Source organism: Bombus huntii, chromosome 12 (assembly GCF_024542735.1).
Source record: "Bombus huntii isolate Logan2020A chromosome 12, iyBomHunt1.1, whole genome shotgun sequence".
Taxonomy (NCBI): Eukaryota; Metazoa; Arthropoda; class Insecta; order Hymenoptera; family Apidae; genus Bombus; species Bombus huntii.
In genome coordinates this window covers 8,545,164-8,566,443 of record NC_066249.1, presented here as the reverse complement: position 1 = coordinate 8,566,443, position 21,280 = coordinate 8,545,164, and the positions used below count along the sequence as shown (strand labels likewise).

The 21,280-nt window shown below is 45.2% G+C and overlaps 1 protein-coding gene and 1 long non-coding RNA gene across 2 annotated transcripts in view; one reads left to right on the top strand and one right to left on the bottom strand.

Annotated features, from left to right (window-relative positions):
* LOC126871557 (5'-3' exoribonuclease 2 homolog) overlaps positions 1 to 21,280 on the bottom strand; it is a 32,006-nt gene that overhangs the window by 1,309 nt on the left and 9,417 nt on the right. Inside the window, exon 17 of the mRNA XM_050630484.1 lies at positions 223 to 443. Coding sequence (XP_050486441.1) covers positions 223 to 443 — 221 coding nt within the window. The remainder of the gene's footprint in view (positions 1 to 222; positions 444 to 21,280) is intronic.
* LOC126871588 (uncharacterized) lies at positions 11,179 to 20,801 on the top strand. The gene is made up of 2 exons (XR_007691689.1): positions 11,179 to 17,385; positions 17,499 to 20,801. It is a non-coding gene; the product is annotated as an uncharacterized LOC126871588 (long non-coding RNA).

The following is a 21,280-nucleotide window of genomic DNA, read 5'->3' as shown; positions in this document are numbered from 1 at the left end:
TTGATCGTACCTCTGCATCATCCTGTTAAATCGTGATGGGCGTATTCTTCAATCTCTGCTACTTAGTTTCTTACGAACCTTTTAATCGAAATGAAATTCATTTAATTCGAATATTTATGAAGAAAGATCCATTTTCGAACAACGAAATGTTTCTAGATTCATTAATCGATCGCTCCATCGTTTTCAGGGATAACCATTAACATTGAAATATTAAAATCTTACCCGTTGCTGATTGTACTGCGACCCGTAACTGTTGTACTGTGGATTGTGGTAATTGTTTCGCCCGTACTGTTGGCCGCTGTAATTATTTCTTTGCTGGTACTCCGAATACTGTTGATAATTATGGGGCGTGCCGTAACCCCTCGCCCATGGACCAGGCATCATTGGAAACTGGCTGGATCCTGCACTCTCGTATCTTCCTTGATAGTCTGTACTCCGGTAACCTGAACAGTGAATCAAATAACAAGTAGTTAGTTTTGGAATATAATAGACAGTGAATTAAAAGCCAGACACTCCTCGTTCCAGGTCGAAACGTACAGAATTTCTACAAAATGGACATCGAACAACTTCAAAACTACTGATTGCTCCAGTCGATGAACCTGTGCGTCAACAGGAAAGCGTAACCATACAAATAAATCCGTATCGAGCATCTTCGTCTATCGTCGACACGGAAAACAAAAGAGGAAACGTACGCTGCTGACAGAGGCACGATAGTCGCGTAGGTGAAAGGGTCCGGAGCGTGGCGGCGCGTGTCCCATGTTCCCTCGAATAATATGTAAACGCGCGTGCATAGCCACGGCTAACACGGAAGGCAAGAACAGAACGGCGAGGGCTAAGTATTCGTCAGCATCACGAAACGTCATAATGGAGGCTCGATGCTAATAACGGATTTTCGAAAGGGCAATGCGCTCGGTGTAGGCGCGTGCCTCGCCCCGGCGAGTGCATCAGCGTACAGGAAAATCAGGCACGCACGCTGCATCGTATACCAGAGTGAATGAGTACCAGCGCGAGTGAAGAAAAAGAGAAGGAAGGATAGGCCCCGGTTATACACGAATCGTGTCGTTTCAACCGCCTGTTCACGGCAGCGAGCCGTCGAATCCTCGCGCTGTTGCACGCCCACGTAAACACGACTGCCGCGGAGAGACAGAAAAAATTGAAGGTATACGATATAACGACGACGCTGACAAAAGAACAAAACGGTTACGAGCGACCCCCCGCCCCCTCTTTTCTAACTACTCGCCCGGCCCCATCTTTGACTCCCGTTGAATATTTATAACTCGGTTTCGAATCGCGATATCATGCTTTTTACGGTAGTCAAGGGGGAGTACGAAATAAGAGCGGTGCCGCGAGAGCATTGAAAAAAGAAGCGAGAGAGAGAGAGAGAGAGAGAGAGAAAGAGAGAAGGGGGGACCAACGGCCCGTTTTGTTTGATGTATCGTGATGAGTGGAAATCAATTTTAATTGAATTGATTATAAGCTACCCACGGAGGAGTTGTGCAGCCGTCGATGAAACGTGGTTGACTGTGTGCCCCCCATGGTCGATGGGTCGCATCGTGCAAGTATCATTCGAGCGTTCCGCGACTTGGCAGACTCACGTAACCTTCCGGTAATGAAGTTCCAGGATTTCGTATTCATGTATTCCACGTGCGAGCGTCGCTCGTTGTCTGCTATGAATGTATTTAACCAAGGGACCATCGATCCACTTATTTTGCTTAAAGACTGTTTCTCGGAACTGTCCACGATTAAACCGTTCAACTGGAAAGCACTACCCTCCGTAAGACTCTCGCGCAACTTGTTATTTAGTGTATCGATCTTTAGATAAAACTTAAAATTTGTGTATCTCGTAATGTATGATCCTCGATCTCCGTTTGAACGTATCGTCTCGGCCGCTGTTAAATAACGAACGATACAAATATAGTTCAAACGTGACGACTACTTGGGAATGTGCGATTATTTCAACTCTATTATTTGGGACGACGCACTATCGAATCTTGACCCTAATGATGCGGTTTCTTTCTTATATACGTAGCCACTTGTATTATGTCATATATATTGGCAAAAAGAATATATAAAATGAATCTTATTAAAGTCATTCATCGGAAGAAGAAAAGCTCATCGTATTCGTAAACGTACAAATCGGTATAAAGATTATCTTGTTTGTTCCGTATACTTCGTATCGAAGATTATTACTAGAGCTATTATTACTGGAGCTTTGTCGATAATTAACGGCAATCTCTTGGAATCGTTAGCGATATGTTTCCGGATAATGATTCTATCGTTAGAGTCAATGATATCCGATAAATTGTCATATTTCGCACTGGTCTATGCTTCTCCGCTTGTAGTCCGTTCACACTTTTCCTTTAATCGTTGCATACACCTATCCAACTTTGGTATCGGTATTGAGGATATTTTTACTATTTGTAATTCTAAAATATCGGAAGGTGCTGGCGGTATCGTCTCAATTTTGCTCAAGCGTTGCAGCTTTATGCTTTCTCGCGATAACAATCGAAGATTAGATTGTTCTTTTCCCGATGCATGGAAAACTTTCTTAACGCAATGTGAATTTGCTAATTTCGTACATTGGTGCGTGGTCAACGGCGTGTCATTGAGTTATGATAAGTGTTTTCTCATGAGATCTTCGCGGAATCGTTTGGATACGCGATTTGGCTGATCTTATCACGCTCCTCGTTTACTTCGTCTCTCGCATTCAGGGATTCTGTTAGGAGGGTATGAAGGCCACGGTTTTCTTAGACGATGCACAGCAAAATTTACATACTCTAACACCTTTAGGCTGCTGTATCGCGTATTGGTCGGACATCGCGTTTCCTTAAGTTTGTGGCATGCAGGATAGAAGATGGCAATCGCTGATCATAGCAATTACCATATTAAATATTATCACGAATAGGCTTAACTTTGTTGTTGTCCGCAGCCCATTAAGACCCTCGTGACCCTTTTCTGGTACAGAGATACGTTTCAGCTTGTTTATCTGTGATCCTATTAACCGGATGTGCGAAGCCGCGATTTTTTTCAGTAATGATTTGAACATGTCCACTATTTATCTATTTTTTTCTTTTTTCTATCTATTTTTCCAAACTGCAGAATTAATTATTCATTATATACTTTCAATTTGTACTCTAGCCGGAATACTTTCCTGTACGATAAATAAATAAATAAATAAATAATTTTAGCTAAAGAATATATGTTAATTCTATTATAATATGTTACAGAATAAATTATCCTTGGAGCTCTGTCCGCTAGACAATCACTCGAGTGACCTTTCCCGTGAGTAATAGCCATTCTCTGATCAATGTCAACTACTTCGTATAATTCGTTTTTACACCGTTATATACTCCTATTTGCAGATCTGTAAACGAACACGCTTCGACAAAAAGATTCGCCAACCTCTCATCGTTTTAAGAAATTATCATCGAGATGCTCAAACCCTGCAACAAAGGTCACCCTTCTCCCCATAGTCTCAGGACCCGATCCAGTCTGGAGAGACTATCAGTGACGCATGATAATCGTATAGTTTGGTTCAATCGAGCTCGTAATAGGAGGCGGCAAATACCGTCAATATTATCGAGGGTTGAACGGCATGGTCCCGTAGATTTCTAGCCTAACAGTTACAGAGTCCCTACACTGTGTCTATTTCCAGCAGCTCGACGACCGCTTTCTCTCGCTCTCTGCGGCAACAATAACATCCCCTGTGGATTCCAGCCCCGGGAACGTGGTTCGATGGGCCCCCACGGTAATCCTCACCCTCGCCGAAAAAAGAGCCAAGGGGGAGGAGGGTTTAACAGTTTACACGTCGGATCATCCCTCGTTATTGTTGCGTTTATGATAATAGCAGCCGACTAGCACGCATGCAGCCCCGGCTAACCGCTTCAACCCTATCCCGAGGGTCGCGATCGTTGCCACGCTCAGGTATTTAATTAGACGGCTCTATGCTGAATTTCGCCATGGGTATTAATTTCTCTGTTTCCATAGGAGCCACGTTCGCTTCTTCGATTCATGCGCCAAGATTTTTTCTTCGAATCGCGTAAATATAACGACGCTGGAATTCCAGTTTTTTCGATAGACATCCAAGTAACTGGATCGCTCTTGGATTTACGAGACGAAACCTCTAATTCGTACGATCTAACTTTGGCGATCGTACACGGACACAGATTGGACGCTACTTGCAAGAAAGAAATCATTTTGCAAGAGACTGTGATACCGGAGTGATTCGATAAATCTTTTGTTATTAACAGTCAATGTTTCTCCATGATACCTCGAATATTATCGTGTTTCAGGTAAAGCGTTAAAAATATACAAGATGGTAGACATCGTCTATATTGAGATCACCAAACAATATCATCCGAATCTCTGCAATGTTTCATCGCCGACACCGTTCTTCGTGCCAGAGACAACGGGAGAATCCATGTATGGCTGGTGATTTAATTGGGAAGTCGTGGTCGCCGAGGAAAAAATGATTTTCCGATGTTAAAATGGCGGACAATTAATTACAAAATGAAGGCTCCGCCTGCTCGACGCGAACCCCGCGAAATTGTATTGGGAAGCAGACGGGAAAGCGACAGGGCGAGGGGGAGGAGGAAGAAGGGAGAGAAAGAGAGGGAGATACGTTCATACGTAGATAGTATATGCACTGTGTGTTGCCTATCCGCCATGGGTATTGGATTGGATTGGATCGCCGCGTCAGCAATACAAACACTCGAAGCCTCGATGTGGGTCGGCCTCTCCCGTTCCTGTTTCAAACTGAAATTACACTTTCCCGACCGACCCCGTCGTTCCCCGAAACCCCCCTCGACTATCCAGCCCCATAATTTCCCTTCTCGTTGTCGTTTTTCGTTCGTCGTATCGACAGCGTCGAAGATTTTGCCAAAGTTTTCCGCTAAAACCGAATCTATCGTTCACAGTTCCCATAGAAACGCAAGTGGAACTTTCAACCGAAAGCCAACCGTTGCCTACAATTTTACGCTCTAGCACTCCGAACTATAATCTTCCTTGCGACAAAGAGATCCGGGATAGAGCATTAAATATTTGATCTCTCGTGCAACGACAAGATTCGAAGTAAAATTCTGGAACTCTGGTCCAACTAGTAACGAAAATGCTGGATAATTGTTTGGCGAAATTTCGTATTCCGCTCTTTCACTGTCTTCGACAAGTTCGATAGAGCGTATATATAGTTTGAATATCGCGATTTTGCGCATCGTGAAAGATATCGACGGTATCTTGATTGCAGGTGACGCGGCGTGTAAACCGGAGAGATGATTTTCGCAGGCGACGAATCAGAGGCGACCGGTTACCCGGCGTTTCCGTTCGAAGAATTAGAAATTAAAGGCGTGCCAGTGAATTCGAGGCGCGTATAAATTTTCTCTGCGGCGGATGAAAGTGAAAAAGACTTGTACGGCCGCGGCACGGAAATCGAAACCCTTTAGCCTCCGCTTTCCTCTAGAGGCGAGACCAACCGACTAACTCGAATGAAAAGGCACCAGTGCTGGTAAGAGACACTTCGTACACGCTCCTGCTGGCGTGTATCGGAGCACGAAAAAAAAAGAAAAAAAAGAAAAAGAGAAAGAAAAAGAGAAAGAAAAAAAGATAGAGAAAGAGCGAGAAGACGGACGAAGAGGAAGCAGAAGACGCTTATTTAGCTTTAGCTTACCTTCTACTTACACGTGCTATACAATGTTTACCTACACCCACCTAACCCAACTGCTTGAGAGGAATAATGTTTGCGTAAGAAGAACGGATAGCGATTTCGATATTTAAAAAGAAAAAGGGAAAACGGGACGGTCAAGGTTGGCGTATTGGCAACTTTCGAATCGGCATAGATCTCGAAAGCGTATGATACATAGAATTCGGAATGGAAGAAAGTTACCGAATAGTAAGTGAAACTTAAAATACCTTGTATTACCAATACCAAGGCAAGTATCAAATGGTAAACTACAAGAATCTTTTTTCGAATTGAAGGCTCGAGTGCAACGTCGAGAGATTGACAGCTCAGTCTACAGCGGGCCAAATTTAACAGGGATAATAGCAAGTTATATCTCCTCTAATTAACAACGTATCCAACAATCAGCTCCATCAGAATCTCTAACGAGCACCGAGAACTCGCGTCTCCGCGTAACATCATCTCCGGCCTCCGAACAACAGAGTCTCGACATCAAAGTGGTCACAATTTCGGCGCTCCTCCGTCACTTGTCTCAAGACATCTGGCAAGAGAGAAGGGTACAACAAAGTAAAAAACAGAGGGAAAGAGAAGAAGGAAGGTGGGAGATGTTCCATCCGAATGTGGCGCAACTACCTGACGACAAGAACAATGAGGGAGTAAAGAGCGTGCGTTCCCCATCGTGGCTGGTAGCCGTGTACAAGATGGCGCCAGGCAGGCCAGAGTACCACTCGGGCGATTTCCGGTGGCTTTGTTCCGCGTACCACTCGTACACGGGGTGTATTCGATGAAACTCGAGGCTTAAAGGCGCGTTTTTCAGCCACGCTACCAGCTTACGTGCGTGCGCGCGAGATATAAAGAGGTTTTTCTTCTATGAAGCCAGTTAGCCAACGAACCGGTAATTCCTCCGACCGCTTTCTTCCTTCTTCTCTTTTTCTGTATATGGTCCTCTCCGTTGCCTCCTTCAGCTTCCTCTTTTCTCGCCGGTACCTCTCTCGCGTGCTGGCGATTTCAACTTCTCCCCTCCTCCTCCTCCTTCTTCTTCTTCTTCTTCTTCTTCTTCTTCTCCGTCTCCGTCCTTCTCCTTCCTCTTTTCCGTTCTTTCGTCATGGTTCTTCCCTTTCTTCTTCCGCCCTTTGCCGTTTGCACGCATTCATTCTCGCCTTTGCCAGAGCCGTGGAAAAGAAGAAACGAGCCGGGTGCAACTCAAGATTTCCCCTACCCCACGCCCCCTGGCCTTCTACCCTCTTCCTCTTTTTCTCTTAGCGTTTTCCTGTTCCTCTTTTTTAGTCGTCGGTAATGGAGGCCCTCGAACGCCGGCCCTTCTAGCGCCTCGACGAGCCTGCTTGCCTGCCTGCCTGCCTGCCTCGGCGAAACGAAACGAAACGAAACGAGAAAGGAGACACGTTTACCCCTTCCCCCTTCTGCGGACGACTTTTACTTTCTTCCTCTCTTCGTGGTTCAACTCCGTTTCCCTGTTTCTGTCGACCGCGGTGATTCGCACGAGAGGAAAATACGTACAACCTTCTCCTCTCTCTTTCGCTAGGCAAACCAGCTACCGTCCTTGCTGGTTCACCCATCGACGTATAGCTCTTTTTAGGGTTAATTTGTGTATCAAAGTTATCGTATCGTATATCGTTTTACAGCCATTAGGGAATTTCTCAATATTTTATAAGATAATTTCGGAATTATTCTATCCAGAATTGTTAAACCTTTTGGAATTCGAACTGATCGACTTTACTCTTTTCGTTATTATTGAAATTAGTAAGTTTCGAGATAAATTAGACAAAAATAATGTTCGTAACATTATTTTTCATCGCTCCTTGTAACTTTCGAATTTGTGGAACAGATCATTGTAACTTCCGAACGACTAAATTCATTTATCGATCGCCATTTTTTGTATTGTACAATACTCGTTAATTGTCGGAATTTTTGATATTTTACGAAATACGATTTTACGATTTTACGATTATCGAAATTCACATTGGCGAAATCTGCATCGCGATTTGGAACGTTTTATGGCGCGTCCATCGATGATTATCGGAATCCGCGTCGCATCGTTGGACGTTTGCCAATGCATTCACGGCCCGTCGATTGTTATCGAAATCCACGTTGAGATTTCGGCCGATTTATCCCGTGATCGTCGCCTCGTAATTATTACTAAAATTCCCAACGAGATTTTCGACGTACCGCCGTTTCCTAATTATCGTTCGAACGCGCATATTACCGCATATAATATTTACAAGCCCGCGCTGATTACCGCAAACATTTTTAGGAATATGAGCTTCTGAATATTTTGCAATTCTCGCAATACCTTTATATCGTGCTTTTTCGAAATTTCAAAGTTCCGTCATGATTGATTATTTATCGCGAATTAATAATCGTCAACGACGAACAAAAAGGGGTGGAAGACGGAAACGTAACGCGCATAAGGAGAAAAGTTGGACCTGCGAGCAACCGCGTTTCGTTCTCCGGATATTTCAGCTTCGGTCGAGGCGACCGTAGAACCCGTAGGGGGTTGCGGGGAAACGGTGGGGGTACAGAGTCATGGGTAGGGGAAGGTGCGCGCGGGAAGGTGGGACACAGCGGTCGGCGGGGAGGCTGAGGGGGAGGGGAAACGGAAAAGGGCGAAGATCGAAGAAGGACGGAGAGAAACACTTGACCCTGCCTGGCTGGTTGCCGCACAGCCGATGCTGTGCCAGCAAACCCCACCGTGCAACGTGCGTTAATAAACGCAACGACGGTGTGTTGGTCCCTCGTCTATGTGCTCCTCCCGACCCTCGACCCTTTCTCTTTCCAGCTCTCCGCAAACCTAACCCTCGTACCTTGTCTATCTTCGTCCGCTTCGTGCAATGCACGCCCACCGTGGTGAATGAGCTCGCTCGGTTCGCGCATGCGCACCGGCAAGCAGCGGTACACAGGCACGCGTGTGTGGCGCCACGCAGCGGGCGCACACGTACGAACAAGGGGGAGGTAAAGACGAGGTAGGGATCGGTCGCGCGCAAGTAACGTGTTGACTCTCGCGATCGCGTAGCTCCTAATTTATTTACAATTTCGCAAAGGGGGAACCGGATTGATTCGAGTCCCATCCACAGGCGAGATCCAATACCAAGCTGCGGAGTAGCCACCAATTCAGGCTCCACCGTAATTCGCCGGCCGTTTAATTGCGCGCCGGCTTAGACGACGATTGCATCGTTCGATCGTGATTAACGAACGTTTTGTACGTGCTTCCTGGTACTGTGGATTATATCGCTGCGTCTTTGACTGCATATTTCGAAAAGTTTGAATTTCTATGTTTCAGTAAATTTTGTCGAATGTTGGAGAACATATGAAACAGGTAATAATCAGATCGTAAAATTGATCAGGCGTTAAAGTTTACGGTAATTTCAGACATATTGGAGCTCGAGGTCACGTGATTCTCAGCCGCACGGTATCAATTCGGAACTATTCCATCGTCCGTACTATACTCAACTTGTTCGATGAGATCTAATCCGAATGAGAAATTTGACGTATCAATTTACAAATGACTATCGCAGCATGAGATTCAAAATACGTATCTATTCCTATAGAATGCTTACGACATCTAAGTATATATCTCCAAGTTGCCCATAACTGCTCATAACTAGAGATTTTTTCCGACAGCTAAAAATAATAATCGAGCGCCAACAATCGAAAACTAATCCTCTTTCGTCGGAAAGAAACAAAGCTTAAAGCGGTTGTTAACAGTCGAGGAGATGAGCTCAGCGTTAATAGGGTAAGCCGAAATGCAAGAGTCGCGTGACATTTCGCGAGGTCCCGTGGCTGAGCATCGGCCAAGAAAATATCCCTACTTGCAAGAACGGTGTATCCGAGCGTGACAGAGATGACGTTATAAGACGAAGTACCAGAGAGAAGGAGAAAGAAGTATGCAGAAGCACTCGTGTCAGAGGCGACCAATAAATTTATCGAGCGGGTGTTGGCATGGAGACTGCCGGACAGAGCTCGGTTGGATGGCCCAGAGGGCGATGAGAGGGCACTCGAGAATCCTCCAGGAGCCCGTCACGGGGAAATTGGAGGCAGCCACGGCGGCGGCCACGAGGAGGAACACAGAAAAGAGAGAGAGAGAGAGAGAGAGACAGGAGGTGGAGGGTGAAAGCGTGTACTCTCGGAGGAACGACGAAGACAGAGGTTGAAACGAAGAAGGAGAAGCTCCGAACCGGAGAAGAGGGGGCTGAGGTATCGATTTCTCGCGGTGATCCAATCAACGATGGTGCCTTATCTGACGCCTTTGCCACCCGCTTTAACACATCGGTGTCTCTGATAAGGAAAAAGAAATTTCATCCAATCGTTCTTCTTCCTATTTTACTTATTTATCGATTAGGTACTATTAAATATCAATCTACGTAATCATATATAATATATATATGATAATATATGTCGGAGAGGGGTCAGGAATAAGGTTGTGGGCGTTCGATGAATCTTCATTGGAATCGGCCATCGTCGTGTTATAACGAAGGTACGGTCTGTTAATACGAGTATGGATGCTACCGACTCGACAATCAACCGCGGCGGTTGGACACTCGCGATACTAGTGATGCTGGTCTTAGGTCCAATAACGAATCCGCGGTCAACGGGATGATAGATGTACGTGCTCACAAAAATCTAAGTCGGTCTCTTTGCGAAAACGTGGAATATCCACCGAGCGTACAGACTCTAAGTAACTACTCGCTAATACGACCTCACGAGAGAATGACTCTCCGTCGCGATGATGCTGCAGAGGAAAACTATGATGGGGTGTGTCTGAGGACACGAGATCATCGGATTCGTCGAGGATACCCTTCGTTCAGAAGGTGAGGGAATTTGGCGTTGCTGCTAATTGGTCAATCTCCATATCGATGGTTAGAAAAAGATGCTAGCCGCCCTCGAGGGAAAGTTGCTAGTGGGAGACGCCGTTCGTTGAAAAATAGGTCTCTCCTATCTTCCCGTAGCTGGGACAAAGACTGAATGTTCGAAGGACTTTAGTCAACTAAATTCTAAGATTTATGACGGGCCCTCGGGCTAGCTGAACATGTACTCCGGAGACGCATCGACATCTGGCATCATCATCTTGCTCCAAGAATAGGGTCTGCGTGTGGCGAGCCACGGGACAGAAACCGTTGGAATGTTTACTGTCGCGTGCCGCCACAAATATTTCTTTTAAGGAGAGCTATAGAATTACTCCATACCTTTGTTAGACAAAGCGTTCATCCCGTGACCGCGGCTACGTTCGGCGACTGGCTGTCGCCTCGAGCCCAAGCTCATTATCACAACTCGCGAACAATTACAATCGGATTGAATAACTACAATTGTCTAATTACAGCTATAGTAGACTCTAGATTACAATGTTGCGGGATTATCCAAAATTCCAAAGGCTCCGGTGTTCTTTCATCTCCGACATATATATGTGATTTATATGTGGCGGCACTCCACAGCAAATACCACCACTCGACACTAACTAGTGTCGGACGATGGTAGCGCAGTGGTTAGCGCCTTAGGTTACGAACGTTCGGGACCCGATTTTTCTTTCACGCATCCTAAATTAGAAGAAAAATAGCAGTAACCTCCATCAGCGACATCTACAGCACGGCTATAAGTATCACGGACAACACAATACACCTCATATATTATCAATTGTCTTATCTTATCAATTGTCATCAATTTGGTGGAAGTTGTTATAAAATCTTTTCAAATTGATTTTCAGGTTAACAATGTCATATTTCAGGGAACGTATTCGTTCTTCAAATTAGAAATTATTTATACACCTAGTCAGAGACGCGACGAAATCAATACACGTTGGCGAAGCTGTGCAAGATGCAGCCAATATTTAACGAGCCAACCAGTCAATCGCTGGCTTTCTTTAACCCACGGTGATCTTTAATTCATTAACGACATTAATTATTCATCGCCGATAACGACGACGGAATCGCTGATCGTCGTCCCTTCTCGATTACAAGCAGAGCAGACCTCGTCGTGTGCCACGTCTGCGAGAAGTTTCAACTGGAAAGACGGATCCTTTGTTATTTTCCCGGCTTCTCCAGGATAAATCGGTATAGCCGTGTCGGTACAATTGTAACGATGTTGGAAGGGGAACGAAACGGAGCGTTTTCACGTGGACGCTCGATGTGTACGGACTGGCTAATCCCTCTGACATTGTTCCAAAACAATACGATATCCGTCCCTAATTTGTACCGCCTTCCAGCGGCCGCTTCTCTTTCGCGTTATACGTTGAACCGACCGGCTGACAGAGTCAATATTTTCGCTTTCTAGTCCTCCACGAAGGAGGAGACGGTATATCGGCGGAACATTGGCGGAACATTGGCGAACCACGAAGAAGAGAAGAAAAACGCGGATTTCTGCATAGCTGGCTCCGACGATGCTCGCACGGCCTGCTTGCTCAGCCGTTTTGGATCAAGTCGCGTCTCGCGTGCACGTGGACCTTGCCCTTTCTGGAACATTTCTTCTTTGATATCTTCTTTAAAGGATCGGTATCGTCAATTATGTGCAATACCGTTTGATAAAATTTATTATAAATATTTGTAAAACACTTGGTGTAACATTGTAACAATTTCGTATCATTTCAAGCGTATTCTCCGGGAGAGTATTGTTTCCGGATAGCTCGAAGAGACAGGGCGTACCGCGAGAAACAAGCAGTGAAAATCGCATTGACGATGAAAGTAGCAGAGAGGAGCCACGGTGAGAGTGTTTGAATCGCACTCGCGGGACCTATGTCGGTCCAACTGGTTCTACGTTTGATTTCAGGGAGGCAAGAGGGAGTCGGGGTAAAAAACGAGAAGGCGAAAAAGAGAGAGGGAGAGAGAGAGAGTGAGAGGGAGAGAGGAAACGAAAGCAGAGGAGCGAAAGAGTAGTGCGCTCGGCGTTGTAGGACTCTCCGCTGGAGAGCTCTCCCTCTCTCTCGCCCGCTTAAAGCCCTATCCACTACTCATTTATCAAATAAATCAACACAGCTACTTGTGCACCTGTGAAGAGATCCAGCCGCTACCCGAGCCGTCCAAAAGCCCGTTTCAATCCGTAAATCGATTTCTTCGCTTCACCGTGTAAGGCGTAAGGAGTTGGCTTTAAGAAATCGATAGCGAGATTTGATTTGACAACGTGAACAAGTAAGTCTTTTTTATTAAATAATTCTGAAACTACAAACGAATGGATAAAGGAATTCTACGAAGGTTGCATATTAAAAGATTTATATCGATTAAAGATCGTAGAGTCGAATTTCCCGGGTTAATAAGATAATATAACTTCCTTAAGAAACATTAGTAGTAAATCGATAGCTGTTTCCACGTCCTCCGTTTGCAGATCGAGCAAAGGTAAAGCCGGAAAGACGGAAGAAGAATGCGAATACAAGGGGGTAAGGTAACAGGAGAGCCGAAGGGAAAGAAAGAGAGAAGAAGGGCATAATCAAAGAGCTTCGAAAAATCAGGATGCACTTAGAAGCACGTACTCGGCCTATAGAGAGGCATTCAGTTATACTGGTGAGTTTGGAGTCAAAGCAAGGACCCTTGCCTCAGCTGGCGCATTACCTCCGCCGCTCTCGCGTCCTCTATGGCCGCGTTTACATCCACGCTACCTTTTCCTCCGGAAGCCACAGCCACCGTATTTACGATCGTAAGAGACAGCATCGACTCGACGATTAGGAGGCGAGTCGAGTGCTGTCTCGGTTTTTGAATGATCTTTGAACCATTTCATAGTTTCAAATTGGTATTTCTGTGATTGTCGTCGTGATGGGTCCACGTTGATTTTATCATTTCGTTAGAAGTCGGGGGAGAACATGAGTTTCATTTTTGATATAGAGACGCGTTAATTGCAACGAAATGGAATAGAAAATAGGAAATATGACTGGAAAATAATAAAGTAGATATGGTACGACCGAAGAATTAAAACTTCGTAACTAGTAGTGAATAAATGAAACAAAATAAAAATAGACATTTTCTATTATGCTTCGTTGATACTTCCACGTGATAGGAGATTAGAGGATTGACCAGAAAATGATTCGCATTCAGAAACTTTAGTCCGATTGCATGCGACACGAGATCAAACTCAATCCGATGAACTCAAATACCGTTCACCAAGCATCTAACCACAAGTCGTTTAAAGGTCCTCGAATCTTTTACAAGACGTATCGGAAGACCATTAAGGTAACGCTCGTGAACAGAGACAGCAGAAGAAAAAACAATCACGCCCCTCGTGCCGTCGAAAAGTCGTCGAGAGAAGAGTCTGTTCCCGCTCGAGGATCGTGATTAGGTGATATCGAATCCTACACACTTGCTCGACGCGCGAGTATACCGAGGAGGTTCCGGGAGAACGAGGAGACAAGCAGAAAAGAAAGAGAAAGAATAGAGAGGGGGCGGGAGGGAGGGACAGAGAGAGAGAGAGAGAGAGAGAGAAAGAGAGAGAGAGAGAGAGAGCTGTGGCGAGGGAGGAAGCACACGAGTGCACAGGAGGTCGCGAGCTGAAGAGTTGCGGTAGAGACGCGGTGGATCCTGAAAAGCGAGAAGAGCGCTGAAAAGGTGGCTACTCGGCTTTGTAACGGAGTTAAGGAGACGAGAAAGAAGACGAACAGGGAGAGGAAGAGGAAGAGGAGGAGGTATAAACGTCGCAGGCGCAGAAACGTCACGAGAGGAAGTTAGGAAAGGAACGGGAGGAAGAAAGGAACGAAAAGAAGAGGGAAGAAGGACCTAAACTGGTAGAAAAAAAGAGAGGAAAACAGTGCGTCGCGAAGAAGAGGAAGAGGAAGAGGATGGTCCTTGTGCAGCGAGGACCCCAGGATACCGGCAAGGAGTATCCTAGAACTGTCGAGGATGCTTCACTCCCATCGTCCTCTTCCTCGTGGCCCCCTTTGCGTCCCGTATCTCTCCTCTTTTCCTCCGCCTGTCTTCCTTCCGTACTCCTCTCTCTCTCTCTCTCCTCCTTGTAAATACGCCCCTCCCGAGACCCATCAGGATCTCTACTCTTGCAAAGAGAAGCGTCGTCTCCTTCAAATGCTACACACTGAGAGGGATATCATCCCCTTCTTTCGTTCCCTTTCTCTCCTTTCTTTTTCTCCCTTTCTCCTTCCCATCTCGATCTTTCCTCCACATTTTTTATTTCTTTATTTTATTTCCCTTCCTCTGTACTTTGAGTTTGCTTCTTCTACTCCTCGTACCCTATCGTAAGGCAACGCGCGAACCATCCGTGCGTCTCCGTCACCTCCGATCTCGGCAACCGCGTTGCGCACCGCGAGACTTTCGTACAGGTTGCGAAATCAAGGACCCTTCGAGAGCTCTGGAGTAGGCGGAGGAGAGTGTGGCCGTGCGACAACACGCCAGCTTTCCTAGCGAAGGTGTCGTTTGAAACGACGAACCTCCGTTCTGTTTATAGACTTCTCTTCGATTGAGACGTCAAGACTAGATCTCAAGTTTTGTAGCAACGTAACGATTGAATCTTTGTAGCATCGTTTTAAGATTAATTGACAGAGACGCAAGATTGTCCAAACACAGGGAACCGAGGAAATGTAGTTTGATTGAGCAAACAGCGAAGAATATCCAAATTTTCGGCGGAACCGCGAAATTCGACGCGGTGGTCCGAGGAAATTCCAGAGAAGCCAGTTGAAGAGGATTCCACGGCCAGATCTGGACGGTCAGCACGGTCGCGAGTCCTCGAAACGTCGGTGAAATCGGATCCTTCGGGAGTGGCTGGTAGATGGGTCAACAAGTCGACACGTTCAGAAACGAGATCGTTCCCTAACCGAGAAGAACACGGCCACCGTACGTTCCGAAACCTGATACGTTCCGCAGGAATCAAAACGTGTCATGGATCCGGCCACTTAAGCCTGGAGAACCTTTTACACTTCCGATCCGAAATGAAAAGGAAGAAAGGGACCCACTTTAAAAGCGCCTGCAATTCTTATTCTTCCTTCGATCTATTGACCGTCTACAATCTACTAGACCATGATCTATTGATCTCTACAGAGATGACGTGTTTACACCCGTACATTATAAGGTTTGCGTAAAAGTGAAAGTCTTAAAGCAATTCGATAACGAAAATTGTAACGCCTGCTTGATAAAATTAATTTTCAGCGAACGAGGAAACGCCAGTACTTGGATGATACACGAATTGATTAATATCGTACGAATTCAAATAATACGCTGGTTGCATACAGGATGAAATTTGGAAAAGAACGATCATCGAGATTATACTTTCGAGAATCTTCGGTGACAATGACAAGGAATAGGAATTACCGCATTAAAGATCTTTAAAAAGAGGTTGGGGAATCCTCTAGAAAACCGCACAATGTCTAAAAAACCGGTCAAGGCGCCTGCTAAAATCCGATTCGACGGATGATCTTCGCCGATGTCTACAGCAAGGTACAATAGAAGAAATCCAATAGGAAAGACAGAGAAGGGCAGTTTCTCTGTTCCTTCGGATTTAGAATCCGTTGTTCGCCGCGTTCGCGCGGAAATGAGGTGGAAAACCGCACCCTCGGGACCGACTCACCTTTTCTTTACGTTCTCGAGGATACTAACCGAGGATTTCACCGACGCCGCGGTTTCTTGATATTACAAACGCGCGTAGAGCGGGTTCTCGAGGCAACCGAGCGCGAAGAAACGGTGCCAAGGTAAAAAACGAAAGCAAGAGAGGAGAAGAGAAAGAGGAACGATGAAAAGCCCCGATTCCGGGACAGAGAAAAATATCGGCGAGTCGGCAGGCGAGGGAAAGGCGGGAGGGAAAGGCGGGAGAGAAAAGCGGAAAACATTTTCATTCGTCGAATTCTCGACGTTGCAAACACGCCACGATTGATTTTCGTTTCTGTCGGTTAATCGCGCGACCCAGAAACGCAAATGTAATTTACATGGCGTGAAAAAAGGGAGGAAGTAAAAATGACAGACGAATGGAGATGCAACAATGACAGTTGAACAGTCGCGAATGCGTCTTTCGAGGATCTTTAAACGACGATGAAGAGAATTGAACCTGTCATAAACCAGAATCAAGGCGTTCGTCGCGTAAACTGCGTTTTATATAAAAAAAAACAACGAGAGCGGACTAAGTGAACGTCTAAAAAACACTACTTAATTATATAACACAGCAAAGAAAGAGCAGTTAAAAACAATCACAAAAAAATATATATATGGAAAAACATTTAAAACGAAAACACTAGAAACTAGATGAAAAAAGCAATAAAAAGAGGATATGAAAAAGCAAGGAATGAAAGCAAAATCACCGTAGAAAGAAGGGTATTACGAAGCGTGTTTACACATATATTCAGGGAGTCGTCCAGCCTCTCTCTCTCTCTCTCTCTCTCTCTCTCTCTCTCTCTGCGTGCACATCCGTCGAATATAATCGCGCGTACGCAGGGAGGCAACAAGAACTCGTCGTCATTTCTGAATTAATCTCATTCGACTGCCCCCTTTATGCTCTCGTTCGCATCCTGCGAGGCGAAAGGCTCGTAGCCGCTTCGTGGCCTCAAGGTTAATTGGAACGAGAGCTAGAAAAGGAAAAGGACCGAATAGAAATCCCACGAGGAAGGCCACGCGAATTTTCTTGCCGGATAGTGTCGCTTAAACGCACGTTCGACCGATGCACTTTCACCTCAAGGGTCAAAGTACAAGGTTGCTCCCTTTTTCCAAACTTAAACAGCCCGTGCTCTATGTATGACGCTATGTATGACTGCTTTCAGATCTCGGATGTACATAAGTTCGTTGATACAGGTACGAGTAATTTACGATTTAGTACGTCAGGATCTAGAAGCTACTACTGGCTATTAATGGCAGGGTTATTAAGTATCTATCGTTCGTTATTAATACGATTTTATTACTTTCAGCGCGCAACGTAAAAACTACGAAAGAGAAATTGGACATTATGAATTCTAAGTGGAAGAAAAAATTAACTTTGATGAAAAAATTAAGGAGAAAAATAGGTAAAGATTTTCTTCTATAAAACTACAAGCATTCGAGTTATTTCTGAGAGTAAAGAGAAGAAAATTAGAAGTTAGTGCACAGGTGTATCGATGATGATCCCTCGACAAAACAACGTATCTTTTCTTTGGCTGGCCGGAGAACGTAGGATATGCGCATCATTTACTTTTATTATGTGAAAGAGGCTCCTCCATTCAGGTGATCCGAAAAAGAAAGGAAAATTCTCTCGCGGCCGTTCTTTTTCTTACGAACGATAGAGGACCTTCGTCCCCTGTTAGCTCATGGGAACGTAATACGAGCAGACGTGTCGGTCCTCGACTCTTCAATTAGCCCCGGAAGTCAACGTAACGAGAATTTCGGGGAAAATAGATCTAACGCTGCGAAAATATCTTTTCCTTTTGCTTTCGCTCTGAATTGCTTTCTATCGTGGTAAAATTATTTACTATAGTACCACGAGCCTCAGATTTTTTGGACATTTTTTACAAATATGTATCGCAACAGAAATGAAGAAGCAACGATACGTATTACGAAAGAATATTCTGAATATATTCGAAATTTCAGATGTCGTAAGGTACGATAACTAGAAAGAAAAATATTCTACCTTGTACGCAGTTACGCTAGGAATTGCAAAAGTCAGAGAAAGCAATGCAACATAGAGCATCGCAGTGTCAGCATGAAATATTAAGTAGTATCGGACAGTTACGAATCGGACATTTGGCCGATTAAACAGGCAACTGATGGTCCGATAATATCGATCATATAAACGAATATAGGGTCGGTTTGGCTTTAAGTAAAAGACCAAACGAATCGACCCCTGCCTCCTCCACCTCGCAGTAACTATAGAGAGTCGAGGGCAGCCTTTCTATTAGCCACTAGAAATCGCACGTACCCTTCACAGGAACAAATCGAAACGGTACCGTAGCTGCTGGCCCTTCTGGCTCTAATAGAGTTTCACGCTCGCCGAGAGAATTGCCTCGAGTCAGACGATCCTGGTGGACCAAAGCTGGTCAAGCGAAGAATTGATAATCAAAGTGATCCCAAACGCCCCTCCTGTGTCCCTTAACGATTTCGATTGCTCCGATTGCATCGAAGGACGAGGAAATTTTTTGCGTAATCCCTGATGCGTATAAAGACTTGTATAAAATTGATAATTTTCAATATAATTACGCGAATTTCTCTGTTAAGTATATTCGAATAGGATAATTTAGAATTTCCTTAAAAATCGTCGACGTTAAAAGTAGCCAATTATCTGTGAATATCCGAATAACGTGCTCGTTAAATACCAAGTATCGGCAATCTGTGCAACAGTCCCTATAAATTATCCTCGACGACCGTCGAAATCTTCGCCACAAAGGAAAAACACTCGCTCTTATCGTTCCCAATTTTACCCAAGAAACCACGTACTTCTCCACGTACATACTGCAATTTCCACCCCGCGGATCTCTGCGCGGACACCCGTGCTCTTCGAACTCTTGCGTCGCGGCAACAAGAGGATTTCTCTCATTGCTAATATTTTTTTTTCTTTTTTTTAGTATTTCAGTGTCAGCGAGCGAGGAAGAATCGCGGTAAAGGACCTGTGCCTTCCCCCCCCCCCCCCCTTTCACTTGCCTTCTCCTCTCATCCGTTAGCAAGGAGATAGGAAACAAGAAAAGAAGGAAAGAACGAACGAAGAGCGAGGAGGAGGAACCGAGACAGAGGAAGGGTAGAGCAAAGAAGGAGCAGAAAAGGGAAAAAGAAATCTGTATCTTTGACGAAACCGAAGAAGACTCGTCGTACGTGTCCTTAAGCGACTGCCAGGCTTCCACGCTAATGAGGCGCGGCGTAATTAGTGAGACTGTCTACTGGCTGGACCCTTGACGAGAGGGCGGATCCCTCTCGACGTCGAGTCGCTCTCTCATCCTACCCCTCCGGTTCGCCACTCCACGCATCCTCAACCCGTTTCACGATTTCTTACCGGTGGTGAAGAAGGAGCCGCGGCTCGCTGACACCTCGCGGATATTCACGACTTTTCACCCGTGCTCCTCCGCGAGGTAAAAAATAGCGCGATTAAATCTACCACTCTGGCCGGACTTAATTCGCTTTTCTTCTGGCCTCGCGCATCGTGCACGCTTCGACCATGAAACTTTCTCGTTTCTTCTTCGTCATTCTTTTATAATTTCAGGCGAGATCGGCGGCTGCAGATCGCTGTAAACACGTTGCAAAGCTTGTTTAGAGCTGACTGGACTGGTGAGATATTAAGAATCGTTCGATCTTGAGAACTTGACGCCTTCGCAACTCGACGCGTGGCTCGATGTTTTAAGGTAAAGAGTCGAACGAGAGAAATTGCCCATTTTCTTGTAATTACGATTATTAAATCGATAAAACGCCGAATGTCGTTCTTTTTTCTCTTCAGGCTCTTGCAAACGATCGAAAGTCGGAGAGATGGGGCAAAATTGAGTCAATAAGACGATTGCAACTTATTATCGAAATTACCATAGAAAGCCAAATTCGCGAGAAATCTTATTAAACTGGATAGGAGATAATTTATTGGACGTACGAATCTAGAGCGAGACGAAGAGTAAATTACCTACGATTTCTCCGATAACAGGAAAACCGAGAAATAAGAAAAAACTGAATGAACTTGAACGATCCTACAGAGAGATACGGTGTAGGTTGTCCATGCGGTTGCGAAGGGGGTGGGTTTTCGAAGGCGGGAAGGCCGATTTAGAGCACAATGCGGTTCAATGCCGAGGAAATTAGCCACGGCGCTGCCAGTGACGCCCGTCAGTCCCACACCATGGAAAACAGAGACCGTATCTGTCCCTGTTGCCGGGCTATGGGAGCACGAGCGTATCGTTATCCCCGTGGTTCGTACGAATTTTCAATCAACCACATACTCGACTCCACTCGGAATTCTTTGCCAAATTAGAGAAACTCTTGTGAAAAGAATTTTCAACGTTATTTTGAATCGAGAAGCTTAACAATTAAAATCCGTCGTCGCGTGTATCCAAAAATGGAGGTGATCTTGAAATTTTTACTTGAAATCTTATCATTAGTCTCCTTTGTATCTTACAATTTTTATAGATATTCAATTTTACCGATCACACGAATCAAATTGTTCCAGTCTTTTGCCTCCGTTTCCCAGGCACGGAAATAAATCTATCTACGATGAATTAGACGGAATGGTAAAAGATGTACTGGAAGAAGAAGAAAACCTTCTGATAATAAAACGCATATTTTTTTTTTTTTTTGCCTACTTCTTGCCTACTCTCTTTCTCCTTTTCTCTGTCTCCGTTGAGAGAAAGGAGCAGGCTTTGAAGTTTCAGTCCAAAGAGAGCCAGAGCGCGGGCATCATCGAGTGTCTGAAGAGATCGCGAGGACAAGTTCACCTATGCTCTCGAAGATGAATGGATCCTATAGTTAATGGCGGGGAGGCTGTATCGCAGGTAGTAGACATACGTGAAGAATGAATAGGCGAGGGTGAACGAGCATTTAGAGAAGAAGCCTCTGTTCCCTCGTCCTCCTCCTCCTCCTCCTCCTCCTCCTCCTCCTACTTCATCCTTCTGGATCGCTTTGTTCGACTCGTCTTCGAGATCGAAGTTTTTCCATGGAAAACACGTGTCCTCGTTACCGGTCCAACCCGTAATTACCGTCGAGTTGCTCGTAATCGCTGACATATCAATTGTAAAGTCGCTAAATGCTTGTCTGC